Here is a 15,661-nt window from a genome sequence, read left to right on the forward strand (position 1 = left end):
TAGGCTTTTAATATATTTTAGGATTAATATGTAGTTTAACTCTAAATTTATTCAAAAGTTCCTAGTTGGTACATGAACCTTTTTTTGTACTTAGTTAGTACTTGAATTTGTATTTTATCACATATATTGTCTCAATTTGTAAAAAAGTTTAATTTTTTAATGGTTAACATGTAAATTGCCCTTGAACTTGTGCAAAAATATTTAGTTGGTACCTAAATTTGTACAAAAAGTACCTAGTTGCTTGTCCAAAAAATAATGTTTTTTAAAAGACTTTTAATTTTTGACTGTCACATGTCACACAAAGAGGTTACCACGTGCCATTATAGAATTAACCATCAATGCTACATCAGCACAAACTAACGACGTTAATGTGGATGTACCAACCTAGGTGACGAATTACAAGTTCAGGTACTAACTATGTACAAAAAAAATTCAAACACTAACTAGATATTTTTAGACAAATTTAGGGATAAACTACATATTAACCATATATTTTAATTGTATATATATTATTTTTAAAATAATAATAATCGAAAAATTAATATTTTATAAAAAGTAAAAAAAATATAAAATTATTAGAAACACTCTGAATTTGAACAATCATTTCTTTAGATTCATTCTTGATATAAAAAATTATATATATTATTAATTTATATATATTTAAAAAATAATTTTTATTTATACTTGTCACATGGTATATTAAGAGACTCTCAAATGTCATCTCGGATTAGTTATTATTGTTACGTCAACACAAATTAATAGTGACAGTATAAAGATATCAACCTAATTAATGTAATACAAATTTAAATATCAACTAAGTAAAAAATAAATAAATACCAATTAGATACAAATGAATAACAAAAATGTAATTAACCCTTCCTAAATTTACAGAATGGATAAATTGTTAACAATTTATATTTGATTTTGATTTTGATTTTTGAGAAATTGGTTTTCCTAATATTTGCTTCGTCATGTCGCTTTCCTCGTCTACGACTAAATATCCGGCATGTATTACTGATTCACTATCTTCGACCGATGTCTACTTTTCCTTTTTCGTTTTTGACCATACATATATATAACCATGCAAATCCCATAGAAAACAGATAATTTTGTGATCTGCAATGGAAGACTCAAATCAAAGCTTGACTGCTACAGATTAAAAGAAAAGTTTGATGGGTGGTGTGATGTGGTGGAGAGGCCTCATAATAGTCATCAGGAAATCGTTCGGGAGTTGATATCATGACTTTGGTCATCTCATGAAGATATAGAAGAATCCATACTAAATGAAAAAGGAAAAAAGAGACACTTGCAACATGGGGAGCTCATGGCGGTCAAATCATATATAGGCAGGGATATTGAAGAGTATCCAAATGGGTGAATCAAAAGGTCCAAATCAACCAATCATACCCAACCAAAGCAATTTGACCCAAGACTCCCACGTGACTCATACCTGCACTACCCCAAGGATCATGTGCTAAAGCCTCCTTCCAACTTGTTCCCGCTTTCTTTTATGCTACTACTACTACTTTCTAATTTTCTAAGCCACAACTCTGTTACTTAATTGTTTTTTAAGATGCAATGCAATGGGCAGCAAAACAAAACCCTAATATTTATGAGTGGTGGTTAAAAGACAAGACAGAAGCAAAGAATGACGTTAAAGCAGCAAGACACCAAAAGTGCAAGCTAATGGTTGATCCATCAGCTATTAACCATTAGGCATTACTGTGGATTGGATTTTGAACCAGTTAACGTAGCTGCTACTAGCTACTTGCTTTATTTTATTTTTATGCAAATATAAATTTTAAAAAAAGGTATTGAATTATTTTTTTGCGTAAATTATAGGGAGAGAGCTAAGAAAAGGAGAAGAACTTTCCATTCATCTCCTGTTTCAATTGTTATTATATTTATTTTATCTGTAGTGGCAGTCAGTTTAATTCAATGCTTATCTTATCCTTCGGCTTACGACTCTCCTGCAAGTTGATCGTCTATTTGACCACTCTGTACTATTTTTTCAAATCACTTTAGCTTTCGACCCTCTCTTTCCTACACATTTACGAAATTTGGCACTCTTTGAATTGACATTCATAGCCTTCTGCCGATATCTATATTCTATGATGTTTCTATCTCCCCGGCCAGTTTTCTTATACCTCACTTCTCAGTAGATGGGTTAAAACTGCTCCAATACATTTCCTACAAAGTATTATCCATTTCAAATGGACCATCTCTTTCGATAATTACAATTCTATCCTTCTCTTTCTCTAGTATACAACTCTTTCTGGTAGACGATATATATAGGTGCATGAATGCCTTAGGACCACTTATCAATTTGCATCATGACATGTTATGGCCATGGAAGCTTGAGACAGGTTCCTCTTTTTTAGCCTATCTTGGACATCTTTGTCTCTAAAGTTTGGGAAATGGATTTGTTTTCATCTCTTTTATTTGACTAATTAATTGGTACATAATAGTAATTGAAAGCCAACCGCAATTACCGTTCTAAAATGACAACGACAATAATGCAGTAGGAGAGGAAGAAAAAAAATTCTTGGGTGATATATATTTAGGGTTAATATTTAATGCATCAATTCTATCACACAATTTCTTATCGTCAAGTGAAATTAATTTTTTATTAAAAATAGTAAATAATTATTAAAAAAATATCACGGTAAATGACAACCTCAGCATGCATAGAGTAAAATACAGTTCAATGGCTGTTGATAACGAACAGCTAAAGTGTTATATAAATTATGAGATCTCTTCGGTTCTTTTACAACTTATTGTGGTACTAACTATAATTAATTCACTTAACTATTAGTCTGTTGTGTTTTGATCTACATTTTATATGGGTTCACATATGCACATATATGTAGTATGAGCAAATCTACGTAATATGAATTCGTTTATACACTGATAACCATGGGTTAATATGGGTTAATTTAATATCTCAACTTTCGGCATAGTTGTCCTTAAAGAGAGAAGCCGAGAAGGAAATATTGGGGTAGTTTGGTAAACTGAAAGCATTGATAAGGAGAAGTTGGTAAGTTGAGAAGAAACAAGTAGGCATAGTTTATTAAATTATCAGCAGCTCTCCACATGAAGTTTTCATTTGCTTCCTTATATTACACTAGTATAGAATAGAAAAATAGAAGCAGACCCACTCACCCACCAGCCTCGCTCATTAACATCATCCACTGCAACATCAACCTCTTCCCCAGTTGGAAAGCGACTAACCCAACACCTTCTCCATTTCTCCACCTATCCAACTATATATACTCTCTTTGCTCCTTATCTGCTTATATTATAATACCCCAGCTTTCACCAACAAAACTGCAAATAAAAATGCATGCCAATCCTCCAAAATCATCCCTCTTGCTCCACAGAATTAACAGTGACACCCCAGCACATAACTCCACCACCTCTACACCTGATAATTCCTTCATGCTTTGCCAAAAGCGCTACCCTTTAACATGCAATATGCCCGTCCCTGACACCGTTGCTCGCCACCACACCCACCCAGTTGGTCCCAACCAGTGCTGCTCTGCCGTTGTCCAACAGATCGCCGCCCCCGTCTCCACCGTCTGGTCTGTTGTCCGCCGCTTCGATAATCCCCAGGCTTACAAGCACTTCGTCAAGAGCTGTCACGTCATCGTTGGGGATGGTGAAGTTGGTACCCTTCGTGAAGTCAGCGTCATCTCGGGCCTCCCCGCTGCCAGGAGCACAGAGCGCCTCGAGATCCTTGACGACGAGCGTCATGTTCTCAGCTTCAGCGTCGTTGGCGGAGACCATAGACTAGCTAACTACAGGTCGGTGACGACCCTCCACCCTTCCACTTCTGGGAACGGAACGGTGGTGGTGGAATCCTACGTGGTGGACGTGCCGCCGGGTAACACCAAAGATGACACCTGTGTGTTCGTCGACACTATTGTTCGGTGCAACCTCCAGTCACTGGCTCAGATCGCAGAGAATCTCTCCAGGCGCAAATAGCAAACAACGAAACCAAGTCATTTTCGTGAGTAGATTCAGAACCCTCCATCAAAATAGATTAATTTCTCTCTCTCTCTCTCTCTCTTTGGTGATACGCCGTCGATTTTGTGAGTATCCGATGTTTGGGTTGCCGATGGAACATCTCATCACTGCAAAGTTCATGTTTATCATTTCACCTGTGTATGTGTATCAGCTTCTTTTGTTTATTTTGTTTCTCTTTTTCTTTACTTGTTTAATCTGTGAAATACTATTATACTAATAATAAATACGGACACTTGATTGTTAAAATATATGCATATATCTTTTTAGGCTCCACTAGTTTCTGTCGACATTGCTGCCGACTGTTTTCCCCAGTTTGTATATAACTTTATAAAATTGGACAGAATGAAAATAAAAAAGAAAAGATAGAGATTTTAATATTTGAATGTAATGGATGGAGCATATGTGAGAGTGGTGTTATTTAATATTTTAAAAAAGGGTTTAACTCCAAAGCTGGAAAGATGGTTAGGGTGACAAATTAGACATCAAGAAACGAGACCAATAAAAAAATGGCAGCGTAGGTTTGAATAAAGCAGATAGTTGAGTGTTCCAATATCAAGTTTCCATGTGAATGAGTCGGTCATGAATTTGTTCATCATCCGGTTTCCTCACAATAAAATTTTAAAAAAAAAGATGTAATCAAATGGTTGTGGGGGGTGAACTGGAAATTCAGGGCTAGTCTCGGAACATGTGGTGTTAGCTTAAAAGGAAATTCGGGAAGATGGTGACATGCACATTATGTGCTGTGCTTAAAGATTCTGAAATTGGAGAAGCTTTTTTTGGACGGAATAAGAGCAGGGAAGAAGTTGGGATCTTTTGCTAATTGCAAAGGAGGTAAAGTAAAAGGGGGAGAGGGCATTTCTCTGTCTCTGTTCTGCTGCACAGTGAATAGAGAATCATGGAACAAGTTGGCAGTTGGTTTAGTCAGCACGTCATTTCAATTTAACGGTGCAACCGACCACTACAATAGGTGTAGGTCTGGTTTAAGGGTGGGTTTGGATGGGCGATTGGGTACGGTGCGGTGCGTTTAGCTTATTTTTTATCTCACATTATAGTATCGTTACAGTATCTAATCTCATTGTCACTACTGTTTTTACACTAACCACAAGTAAACGCACCGCCCATCCAAACTCACCCTAAATTACTAGTATATTGGGGGTTGCCTTCACTCTTATATCTCATCCCATAAATAAATGAATTTATGATTAGTTTTTCATTTCCCTTTTTGTCAGAGTTAAAATACCAAACATAGCACAGGGCAATAAGGCAGTCAATTTAAACGATCATTAATATTCTTACTTTCCAGGCTGGAGCTGAAAAGGGATGATAATCCAACCAAGTATATTTGCGTAGGGTTAAACATAGAAACTACTAGTATATTGTAAAGAAAATAAATCTGAAAATGACAAAACGTGGGGTGCGGGGTTGGGAGGAAAAAGGCAAAGAGGGGTTGGGTTGCGAGTAACCTAGAAACTGCCGGTTGGAGTATTGCATGGGTGGGGGAAGCATGTTGCATTAAAATAGTAATAAGAAATAACGTGAAGGGAATCCAACAGCTGCTCTCTTTTCTGCTACAACTTGACTTTGATAATTCAAACTGTTAAAAAAGAAAAGAAAGAAGCAAGTTGCAAATTGTTTTGTGTGTCTTTATCTCAATCTATCTGTTAAAAGAAGTGCAAGTTGATATGAATGGGACGGAGATCTTTGCAAGTTGAGGTGCAAGTGGGAAATTTGAGGGAATACTTTTTTAATAAAATCCCGTGTAAGGTAGCGTGCACAATTGTCTACTTTTGAAAGCGTTCACGCTACCCATCCATCCTCTTTCTTGCTTCTTCATCACCCATGGCCATCACACATTGACATGAGCTGTCCTGAGCTGATCTGAGAGTTTCTATTTCTCTACATTCCTTCATTCAATATCTCCTACTGCCATCCATGCCCATTCTTCTGCTATTTATCAATTATCTTTTTCATTGTATTCTTTATACTCGTTTTACTGATAATGTTTATTTTACCGTTGTTTCTTCTAATAATATCGTTTCTAAAATTTAAACTTATATTTTTTTTGAAAATGTAGTATATCTTATCATTATATGTAATACATATTTATGCCATTTATTAATAATCAGACGTGCATATATCTCACCTTCAACTAACTACTTACAAAAATATTGCATCTAACGCTATATGTACATGCATTACTGCTTTTGCTATCTTCAACCTTCCCCAAATTTGAACTCTTAAAAGTTTTGAAATTTAAGGTAGATTATAAGGAGAAATGACACATTCGAATTTTAAAAACAATATTGTGGGAGGGGTAGTCACGAATTTTTATTGTAATTGTTTTGATAATAAATGTGACACTTTATAACTTAGACCGGTGATCGGAGTATGTATCGGGGTGTTACAAAAATCTATATTTTACATAATAAATTATATTAATATTATTTTTAGATTACTATATAAATTACTTAACTATATAAAGTTATAAATGATGATTCAATTAATCATGTTTTATTTAATTTTGTTAAAAGTCGTTCTTTTCGTATCAGAAATGATGTGATAGTTCAAAAATTGAAATAAAAATAAATTCAGCTTTACATTTTGTTTCAATTTAATAGTTATTATAAAAATTTTAACCCTCAGTTTATAAATATTGTCTCAATTAGATTCAATTTTTAAAAGATATAAAATTCATTTTCTTTTTTTACTCAAGTTTTTCTTTTCTGCCTATCTTCTTTTTTCTCTTTTATTTTCCTCTCTCCATACTCACCCAACCGAACTTTGTTTTATCTTACAGATACTCACCCAACCTAACTTTGTTTTATCTTACAGTTGTTAGGCTAAAAATTAGTGACTGATTTAGTTTGCACTTTTATTTTTATCACCAAAAATTAATCTTTAGGTATAATCACTCAACTTTTTAAGGCACTTTTGTTTTATTCATCTAACCGTTAAATGTCTAACAATAGTAAATTTGTACACGTCACATCATGTTCACACTTTTATTTTAGTTATCTAATTTTTAAGTTACTTTCATTTTGGTCACCTAAAATATATCATTTTCTTTTAGATATTGATTGGGTAAAAAATATTAGGGCAAAGTAAAAAAACGATAGAAACTAAAATAATACTTTAAAAATTGTCAAATTGTACTTATTTACCCCTTGTCAAAAGTTCTGATTTTTTTTTTCAATATTGAAAATTTAAATTCTTAAACATCAAAATCAATTAAATAAGTTATTGGATTTTTTTTATCCCTTAATAGTGCAATTGATTTGTTATCATAATATTGAAATTAATTAATTTAGTCTCCTTTCAAATCTTAAAATATTATTTTACGTTTCCAAATTAAAATCATAAATCATCTTTACTAATTGTACATGAAACCCAAATTTCTTTTGATTATATGACATCGAGTCTTTCATACTAAGCTAAAAGAAAAGAAAAATCATTTCAATTAATTTTATCTTCCATGCCAAACAAAACCCTAAAAATTTTCATCCCTTCTTTACCCAAAGGAAGAATAAACAATTAATTTAATTAATTGTGCTAGTTTTTCTTTGTTTTTAGCTTAGTATGAAATATTCGAGATTATATAATCAATAGAAATTTAAGTTTAATTTAACAAAGATTAAATATGAAAATAATATGAAAACATAAAATTAAATTTAACAAATCAGTTAACATTATATTTTTGAAATTTAAAATTTTAAGGGATAAAAAATTTTCAACAATTTATTGAATTGATTTTCATTTTTTGAGAATTAAAATTTCAATATTGAAAAAAAATTCAGCAATGTGATAGACAAATACAATTTGACAATTTTTTAATTTATTATTTTAGTTTCTACTGCTTTTTCACTTTAGTTCTTATTTTGTTAAACTCAATCAATGCTTTAAAAAAGCATATCTTTTTGATGACTAAAATAAAAACGACTTAAAAATTAGGTTACCAAAATGAAAGTGTGAATATGATATAACGTGTATAAGTTAATTGCCGTTAGAGATTTAACGGTTTGAAAAAAATAAAAACACCCTAAAAGTTGAATGATGAACTGGATAATTTACCCTAAAATAAAGATAATAAGTTGTGGGGAATAACTTTTCAATTTTATCGTAATTAATTTCTGATTTTGAATCACATAAATTTAACTTTTGTTTCAAGACTTGCACAAAAGCTCAAAATGTACTTAGATTAATTAGATAAGTGGGAGCTATTTAAAAGAGAAAAAGGTCAAGCAAGAAATTTGTTTCCAAGAAGGATTTAAGCCTGAAAGGGATGATGAGGCAATGTTTTGGGTTTTATGGAATTGTGGACTTATTTTAGGTTAAAAAGGTTCAACGCCACATCTAGCATTGCTAGAGACTAGAGAGGCTTGTTTTCCTTGGGTACCAACGGGCTGGATTCGGCCTTCAGCCCTATAGTCCCACCTTCATGCTTATCTATCTACACTATACTATATATCGTATATATTATACATAATAGATTATGGTGCACCAATTAATATATATTAAAAGTTTATTAAAAAATTAAATAAAGTTTTAATTGAAAGGTTGATTTTATAAAAATTATAGTGTTTTAAACAAGTTTTATTGATTTTATATAAAAAATAGAATTATTCATAATCTCTTTTTAATCTATAAATAGGAGGGAAATATATTTTAACGCATTTAAATTCATATCCTTCTCCATTAAAGACAATACTCATACAAATCGAACTAAAATTTAAATATGTTTTTCCTTTGTAAGAAATTCCAAATCAATCGCTTACATTATGTAATCATAAGGGTATAGGCATTTTTATGACTTTGAAATTTGATTATTGGACTTATATAATATTTATTAGAATGTCGAATTGTAAATAAAGAGATACTCGTACTTAACTACCGTTTGGTACAAATATTTTATTAGTCCAACAATGTTGGCAAACCCATAAATCTAACTGTATATTAGAATTTTATATATTATTATTTAAGTTTTTTTTATTGAATTAGTTGAGGAGATAATTAGAAAATTGATGCACAAAATCTTAAGAAATTAAATTTACCAAAACAATCAAAATCTAATTAATAAAATTTATACACATTTTTATTACAAAAAAAAGTATTACTTAAATAAGTTTATTTTTATACATTTGGAATGTAGCATATGACTAGTGTTGACTATTGATGTATGTCGTTAAAAAAATAAAAATTAATGAAATAATAAATTCATAAAAATTAACACATCTAATTACTAATTAGAAAAAAGATTAGGTAGATTAATTATAAATTTTCAGGTAAGAGCCAAAAATTATGGGTTGGGTTTGTCGGTGAAAATGGAAACGTGAGAGAAGCAAAAATAGAATACTCCCAATCACCAACGAAACAGCCACAATCAGCTGGCTGGATTGGATTTCCTCATTAACTAGCTAGCTCGGACTTCAATTATTTGAAGTACCCATACCCAGCATATGTATTAACTGGCCAATTCAAGGTTGCATCGTCCAAACCTTTTTTATTTTTAGCAACCGAATCGAATTTTTTACTTGCGATGCCTTTGTATAAGTAGCAGTCATTGAAGGAAGTTGTTGCTTTCTGCAAATTTCTTTGGCTCCGCACATTCACCATGTCCGTGACGCCTAGATGGAGTAGAAAGAAATCCCATTTCCCTTTGCTTGCTGTTCTTCTCTTGGCCTTCATAACTTGTTCCATTCTTTACAATGAATTCAGCATTCAACAAATCCATGAAAGCCCGGATCATGGTTCTACTCCCACCACTCCACAAACTTCCTTTACTTATGTGAAACCTAATCTTCTAAACGGAGCTTCAGGTATGGTTATCCATCTTTAGTCTTTTTCGTTTAACACTTCTTCTTGGTCAAAGTTCATTTTTCTTGGAATTTTCATCCCAAAGAGTTCTTTTTCTTTCTTGGAAACATTTTTTGGTACGTTTTGAATAACTGGGATTTGGATATTTATCTGTGTGAGGTTTTTAGAGGTTCTGGATCGATTCAGTTGTTGCAACTCAACTAGGAACTACAGTGGGAAGAAAATCCAGTGGGCTGAGCCTGGTACAGAATCGGGTCGGCGGAGGAGTGCAAGGCAAGAGAGCTGTGATGTCTTCTCTGGCAAGTGGGTTTTTGATAACCAATCGTATCCGCTTTACAAAGAGTCTGATTGCCCCTACATGTCGGACCAGTTGGCATGCCATAGGCCATAAGCATGGAAGGTCTGATCTGCAATATCAATATTGGAGATGGCAGCCCCATAACTGCAATTTGAAGAGGTAATTTCCTGTTTCATTTAGTACCCAATCTCAGATTTGCTTATTATAGGCTTCAAGCTTTTGTAGATAGATTCTATTACGAGCAGGTGTAGCTAATTCAAGACTACTTATTGATATGATATGGAATTAGATGTCCCGGCATTGCAATTAATGCCATGTGAAGAATGGAATGTGATTCTTTTGAGTAGTGAAGCTGTGGGTTAATGTTTTGGCCTAAGCTAATGGAACTTTCTGTCTAACTTTCTCTTATTTTCTGGCGTGTAGATGGAATGTGACTGAAATGTGGGAGAAGTTGAGAGGGAAGAGGCTAATGTTTGTGGGGGATTCTCTAAACAGAGGTCAATGGATATCAATGGTGTGCTTGTTACAGTCAGTGATCCCGGCAGATAAGAAATCCATGACTCCGAATGCGCAGCTTACCATTTTCAGAGCAGAGGTATGCCAGGAAACATCCTCTAAGACTTTTAAATAGAAAGAATAAGAACTGCATGTATTTATGATGGTAATTGATTTTTTCCTTAAGTTTCTCTGTGCCTTAGGATGTATTTGGTTGAGTGGAAAAGTGAAAAGAAAATAAATTTCAAGTGTGCTTGATAGGAAAGAAAAGTGAGTGGAAATATAATAAGAGAGAGAACCATATTTTATCTTAATGCATAAAAATCAATCCTTACGAATTGAAATGATAAAGGAAAGAAAATGTGAGGGGATGTATGTTAGTTCAAAATTATGCATTTTCTAAAATGTTCATTTTCTTTCCTATCATTTTCAACTCTACCAAGTAATGAATGAAAAGAAAATTACTTTTTCTTTCATTTTTTCCATCTTTCCTACCAAACACACCTTTGGAAAGGAAAATTATATTTTCTTCTATTTTTCTACTCTTTCAATTATCTTTCTAATTTTCTTTTCACCCTAGCAAGCAAAGCCTTAATGTTGGTAAGGCCACGCCTAAGGACTAATAGTACTTCATGAAACATTATAAGCAGTTGATAGATGTTGGAAATCAATAATATAGTATATCATTGCTGTGTGTTGCTCTTTTGTCATTTGCAGGAATATAATGCCACAGTGGAATTTCTCTGGGCTCCACTTCTGGTTGAATCTAATTCTGATGATCCAGTGAATCACAGATTGTCTGAACGGATTATCCGTCCGGATTCAGTACTTAAGCATTCGTCACAGTGGGAGCATGCAGATATACTAATTTTCAACTCATATTTGTGGTGGAGACAAGGCCCAGTAAAGCTTTTGTATGTTTGATAGCTGAAGTCTGAAAGATTCTAGTTTAGCTTTGTGAAAAATGCATTTGTATTTGAAGATGTATTGAATTCCTAGTATACTTGCAACTTTTGCAGATGGAGTTCTGAAGAAAATGGAAATTGTGAGGAACTCGACGGGCTAGGAGCCATGGAGTTGGCCATGGGGGCTTGGGCAGACTGGGTAGCATCGAAAGTCATTCCCCAGAAGAAACGTGTCTTTTTTGTTACAATGTCACCAACACATTTCTGGTGAGAGTCTATACCCCTAACCTCAATTGTTCTATGTTTCTCTCAGTTGGATAATTTCACCTGGTGAAAGCTTGCCAACTTATCTAGTTGCCATAAATCATAATATAGAGGTATATTAGACAGAGATGACGAATAGATGAGACTAATAAATGCACCATGGAGTTACTAAAAGGAGTGATCTGAAAATATTAGCATGCTGTATATACTTTCTGGGGCTTGGGATCCTAGCTGATGATCTGGAAATGTTGAAGCATTGAGGACCTGGTTAACAAACTGAATGAGCTGCAGATTTCATTTTTGTTATTTTATTTAGACTTTACATGCATGGAAATCATTGTTGGCCATGAATCCATTGTACAATCTTAGTGCATCATATGTGTTCTTCAATCCCATGGAGTTAAAAAAGGAGACCTTATGTAATTCTTGTGGGTAGTTATTAACTTATTATTTCCATACTGGCAGGAAGCATCTACAAGAGTATGGTGCTCCTACTCCTATTGTGACTAATGATTACATAGCTCCTAGAATGTGAAAAAAATGGTTACTCTTCTCATCTTTTGTTGAGGGCTTTTTTTTTAAAGAATTTTTGGCCAATATTTACTGAAAACTTGCCAATAATCAGGAGTCAAGAGTGGGAACCAGGAAGTGAAGGAAATTGCTATAACCAAATGAGGCCCATCACTTTGGAGGGCTACTGGGGAAGTGGTTCGGACTTGCCTACTATGCGCATGGTGGATAAAGTGCTTTCTGGTTTGGGTTCGAAGGTATCTGTCATCAACATTACTCAGCTCTCAGAATATCGAAAAGATGGCCACCCTTCTATCTATAGAAAATTTTGGGAGACACTGAGCCACCAGCAATTGGCTAACCCTGCAAGCTACTCTGATTGCATACATTGGTGCTTACCGGGTGTGCCTGATGTGTGGAATGAATTGATATTCCACTTTTTGTAGAAAGTGTGTGAACAATTGGAATTCTTTTAGTGGCTTTACATATAGCAATATGAAAAAGAAAGAGAGGTTTAATTGTGAATTTTTCTGCCTTTTCTGGAACTGGAGCCGGAATGAGAACTGTGTTGGCACTTGGATAGTTGAGTGAAATTAATTAAATTCCTTTTTGTTTGTCTAAAACTTGAGGACCATACTAGATGAAGCAAAAACATGCTGGGTCTGTCTGCACGATAGCATATAGCAACAATATCGTTTCCTGCAGCACGAAGCAATTAGGGAATATGGTACAACAGGGCTGGGTGGAGGCTGTTGAATATTGGCAATATCCCACATTAGGAAAAGATAGAAAGGGAGGGGGTTTGGTTTGTTATATATAGAACCCCTCCCCCTTTGGTTGTATCATCCCAAAATCTTCTCCTTTGTAATATTTCTAGAGGAAATATTAATTTGGTAGTGTCCGAGGACGTAAGCTAAATTGGCCGAACCTCGTTAAAACTCTGGTATTTTATTTCTTATTTGTTTGCTTTTATTTAATAGCTTTATGTTGGTTATATTTATTTAGTTATTATTGCTATAAATATCTAAGTGAGTTCTGTCTAGTTGTTGGGTTTTAAGCGGGACCATTGTGACCCCTCCAATTTAACTGGGAATTTTCTTAGTATAATTGTTGGCATAATAATTATCTAAATATTTCTGATAATATTGTTATTAATATTATCGTCGCTTCCGCAACAATTGGTATCCGAGCCAAGGTTTTGTAGTATGCTCTGTGTTTGCAGCTTAGTCTGATCTTACACATCAGAAACATTTCCTAAAGCTTGTGGGTATTCTGCATTTGGTGGCTATTAAGTAGAAGCTATGGCAAAAATGACAGAAGAAAAACCATCCATATCAACAACTTCCACTTCGTACATTTTGCCGAGGATTGGAACTGCAAATACGAGATTTGTAGTGGAAATTTTTGATGGAACAGGTCATTTCGGCATGTGGCAAAGTGAGCTTCTAGATGCCCTCTTTCAACAGGGTCTAGATATTGCCATTGAGGAAGAAAAACCAGAAGGGGTTGATGATAAAGAATGGAAGACCATCAACCGATTGGCATGTGGTACAATTCGATCATGTCTTTCCAGAGAGCAGAAGTATACATTCAGTAAAGAGACTTCTGCAAGTAAATTGTGGAAAGCATTGGAGGAGAAATTCCTGAAGAAGAACAGTCAAAATAAGTTGCATATAAAGAAAAGACTGTTTCGTTTCAATTATGTTCCTGGTACCACGATGAACGAGCACATTACCAATTTTAATCAGCTGGTGGCTGATTTGTTGAATTTGGATGTGACTTTTGAAGACGAAGACTTGGCGTTAATGTTGTTGGGATCGCTTCCTGAGGAGTTTGAGTACCTTGAAACTACTCTACTTCATGGAAAATCGGAAGTAACTTTCAATGAAGTAACTGCTGCATTGTATAGCTATGAACTACGCCGAAAGGATAAGTTGAAAGGTTCAGGTGAAGCAGCAGTGGAAGCATTGGTAACAAGAGGTCGTCAGCAAAGTCAGTCTAATAGGAAGAGAAGAAAGTCCAAAGGTCGAGCTGTTGCCAAAGATGAATGTTCCTTTTGCAAAGAAAAAGGACATTGGAAGAAAGATTGTCCAAAATTGAAGAAAAAAGGGAAGACTCCGCAAGATGCAAATGTTGCAGAATGCAATAGTGAAACAGAGTCAGACTTTTCTCTTAGTATGACATCTTCAACATTATATGCAGATGAGTGGATCATGGATTCTGGTTGTTCCTATCATATGTGTCCCATTCGGGAATGGTTCTTTGAATTTCAAAAACTAGATGAAGGGGTTGTTTACATGGGTAATGATAACACATGTAAAATAGCCGGGATAGGTTCAATTAAACTGAGGAGTCATGATGGATCTACTAGAATTTTGCGGGATGTACGATATGTCCCAAAGTTGAAGAAGAATCTCATCTCTTTGGGGTCGTTAGAATCTAAAGGCCTAGTTGTGACAATACGAGATGGAGTTCTTAAAGCAACTTCAGGAGCATTGGTGATGTTGAAAGGCATAAGAAAGAACAATCTGTATTACTACCAAGGTAGTACAGTGGTCGGGACAACAGCAGCAGCAATTTCGAGTACCAAGAAGGACGCTGAGGCAACACAGCTGTGGCATATGCGTTTGGGCCATGCTGGTGAAAAATCCTTGCAAACTCTAGCCAAGCAAGGATTATTGAAAGGTACAAAGACTTGCAAACTTGAATTTTGCGAGCATTGTGTTCTGGGAAAACAACGAAGGGTGAAATTTGGCACTGGGATTCACAATACTAAAGGTATTCTGGATTATGTGCATTCTGATGTATGGGGACCGTCCAAGACTCCATCACTTGGAGGAAGACGTTATTTTGTCACCTTTATTGATGATTTTTCCAGACGAGTTTGGGTGTTTCCTATGAAGAACAAAGATGAGGTGCTTGAAGTTTTCCTTAAGTGGAAAACTAAAGTTGAAAATCAGACAGGAAGGAAGATTAAGGTTCTCCGATCAGACAACGGTGGAGAATATAAAAGCGATCCTTTCCTGAAGATATGCCAAGATTGTGGCATAGTAAGGCACTTCACCGTAGGTGGAACACCGCAACAGAATGGGGTGGCAGAGCGTATGAATCGAACGCTTGTGGAGAAAGTTCGATGTATGTTATCTAATGCTGGATTAGATAGAAAGTTTTGGACTGAGGCTGTGACGTACGCTCAACATCTCATCAATCATTTGCCATCATCTGCTATAAATGGCAAGACTCCTTTGGAGAAATGGTATGGAAAACCTGCTACTGATTATGACACCTTGCGCATTTTTGGTTCTATTGCATATTATCATGTGAAAGAATCAAAGTTAGATCCAAGAGCAAA

General features: G+C 34.6%; 1 protein-coding gene and 1 pseudogene across 1 annotated transcript; both read left to right on the plus strand.

Annotated features, from left to right (window-relative positions):
- The first annotated feature begins 3,045 nt into the window (after nucleotides 1-3,045).
- On the plus strand, nucleotides 3,046-4,269 carry LOC107937038 (abscisic acid receptor PYL4). Its single transcript, XM_016869849.2, has one exon. The coding sequence runs from the start codon at nucleotides 3,340-3,342 to the stop codon at nucleotides 3,982-3,984; it is 645 nt and encodes a 214-aa protein (XP_016725338.1). The 5' UTR covers nucleotides 3,046-3,339; the 3' UTR covers nucleotides 3,985-4,269.
- Nucleotides 4,270-9,328: 5,059 nt separating this feature from the next.
- LOC107937037 (protein trichome birefringence-like 35) lies at nucleotides 9,329-12,932 on the plus strand (annotated as a pseudogene).
- The last annotated feature ends 2,729 nt before the right edge of the window (nucleotides 12,933-15,661 follow it).

The sequence above is a fragment of the Gossypium hirsutum genome, chromosome A09, assembly GCF_007990345.1.
Source record: "Gossypium hirsutum isolate 1008001.06 chromosome A09, Gossypium_hirsutum_v2.1, whole genome shotgun sequence".
Classification (NCBI taxonomy): Eukaryota; Viridiplantae; Streptophyta; class Magnoliopsida; order Malvales; family Malvaceae; genus Gossypium; species Gossypium hirsutum.

Bases quoted from the DNA above. Each gene is read 5' to 3' on its own strand.
- LOC107937038 (XM_016869849.2), top strand. From the start codon at position 3,340: ATGCATGCCAATCCTCCAAAATCATCCCTCTTGCTCCACAGAATTAAC.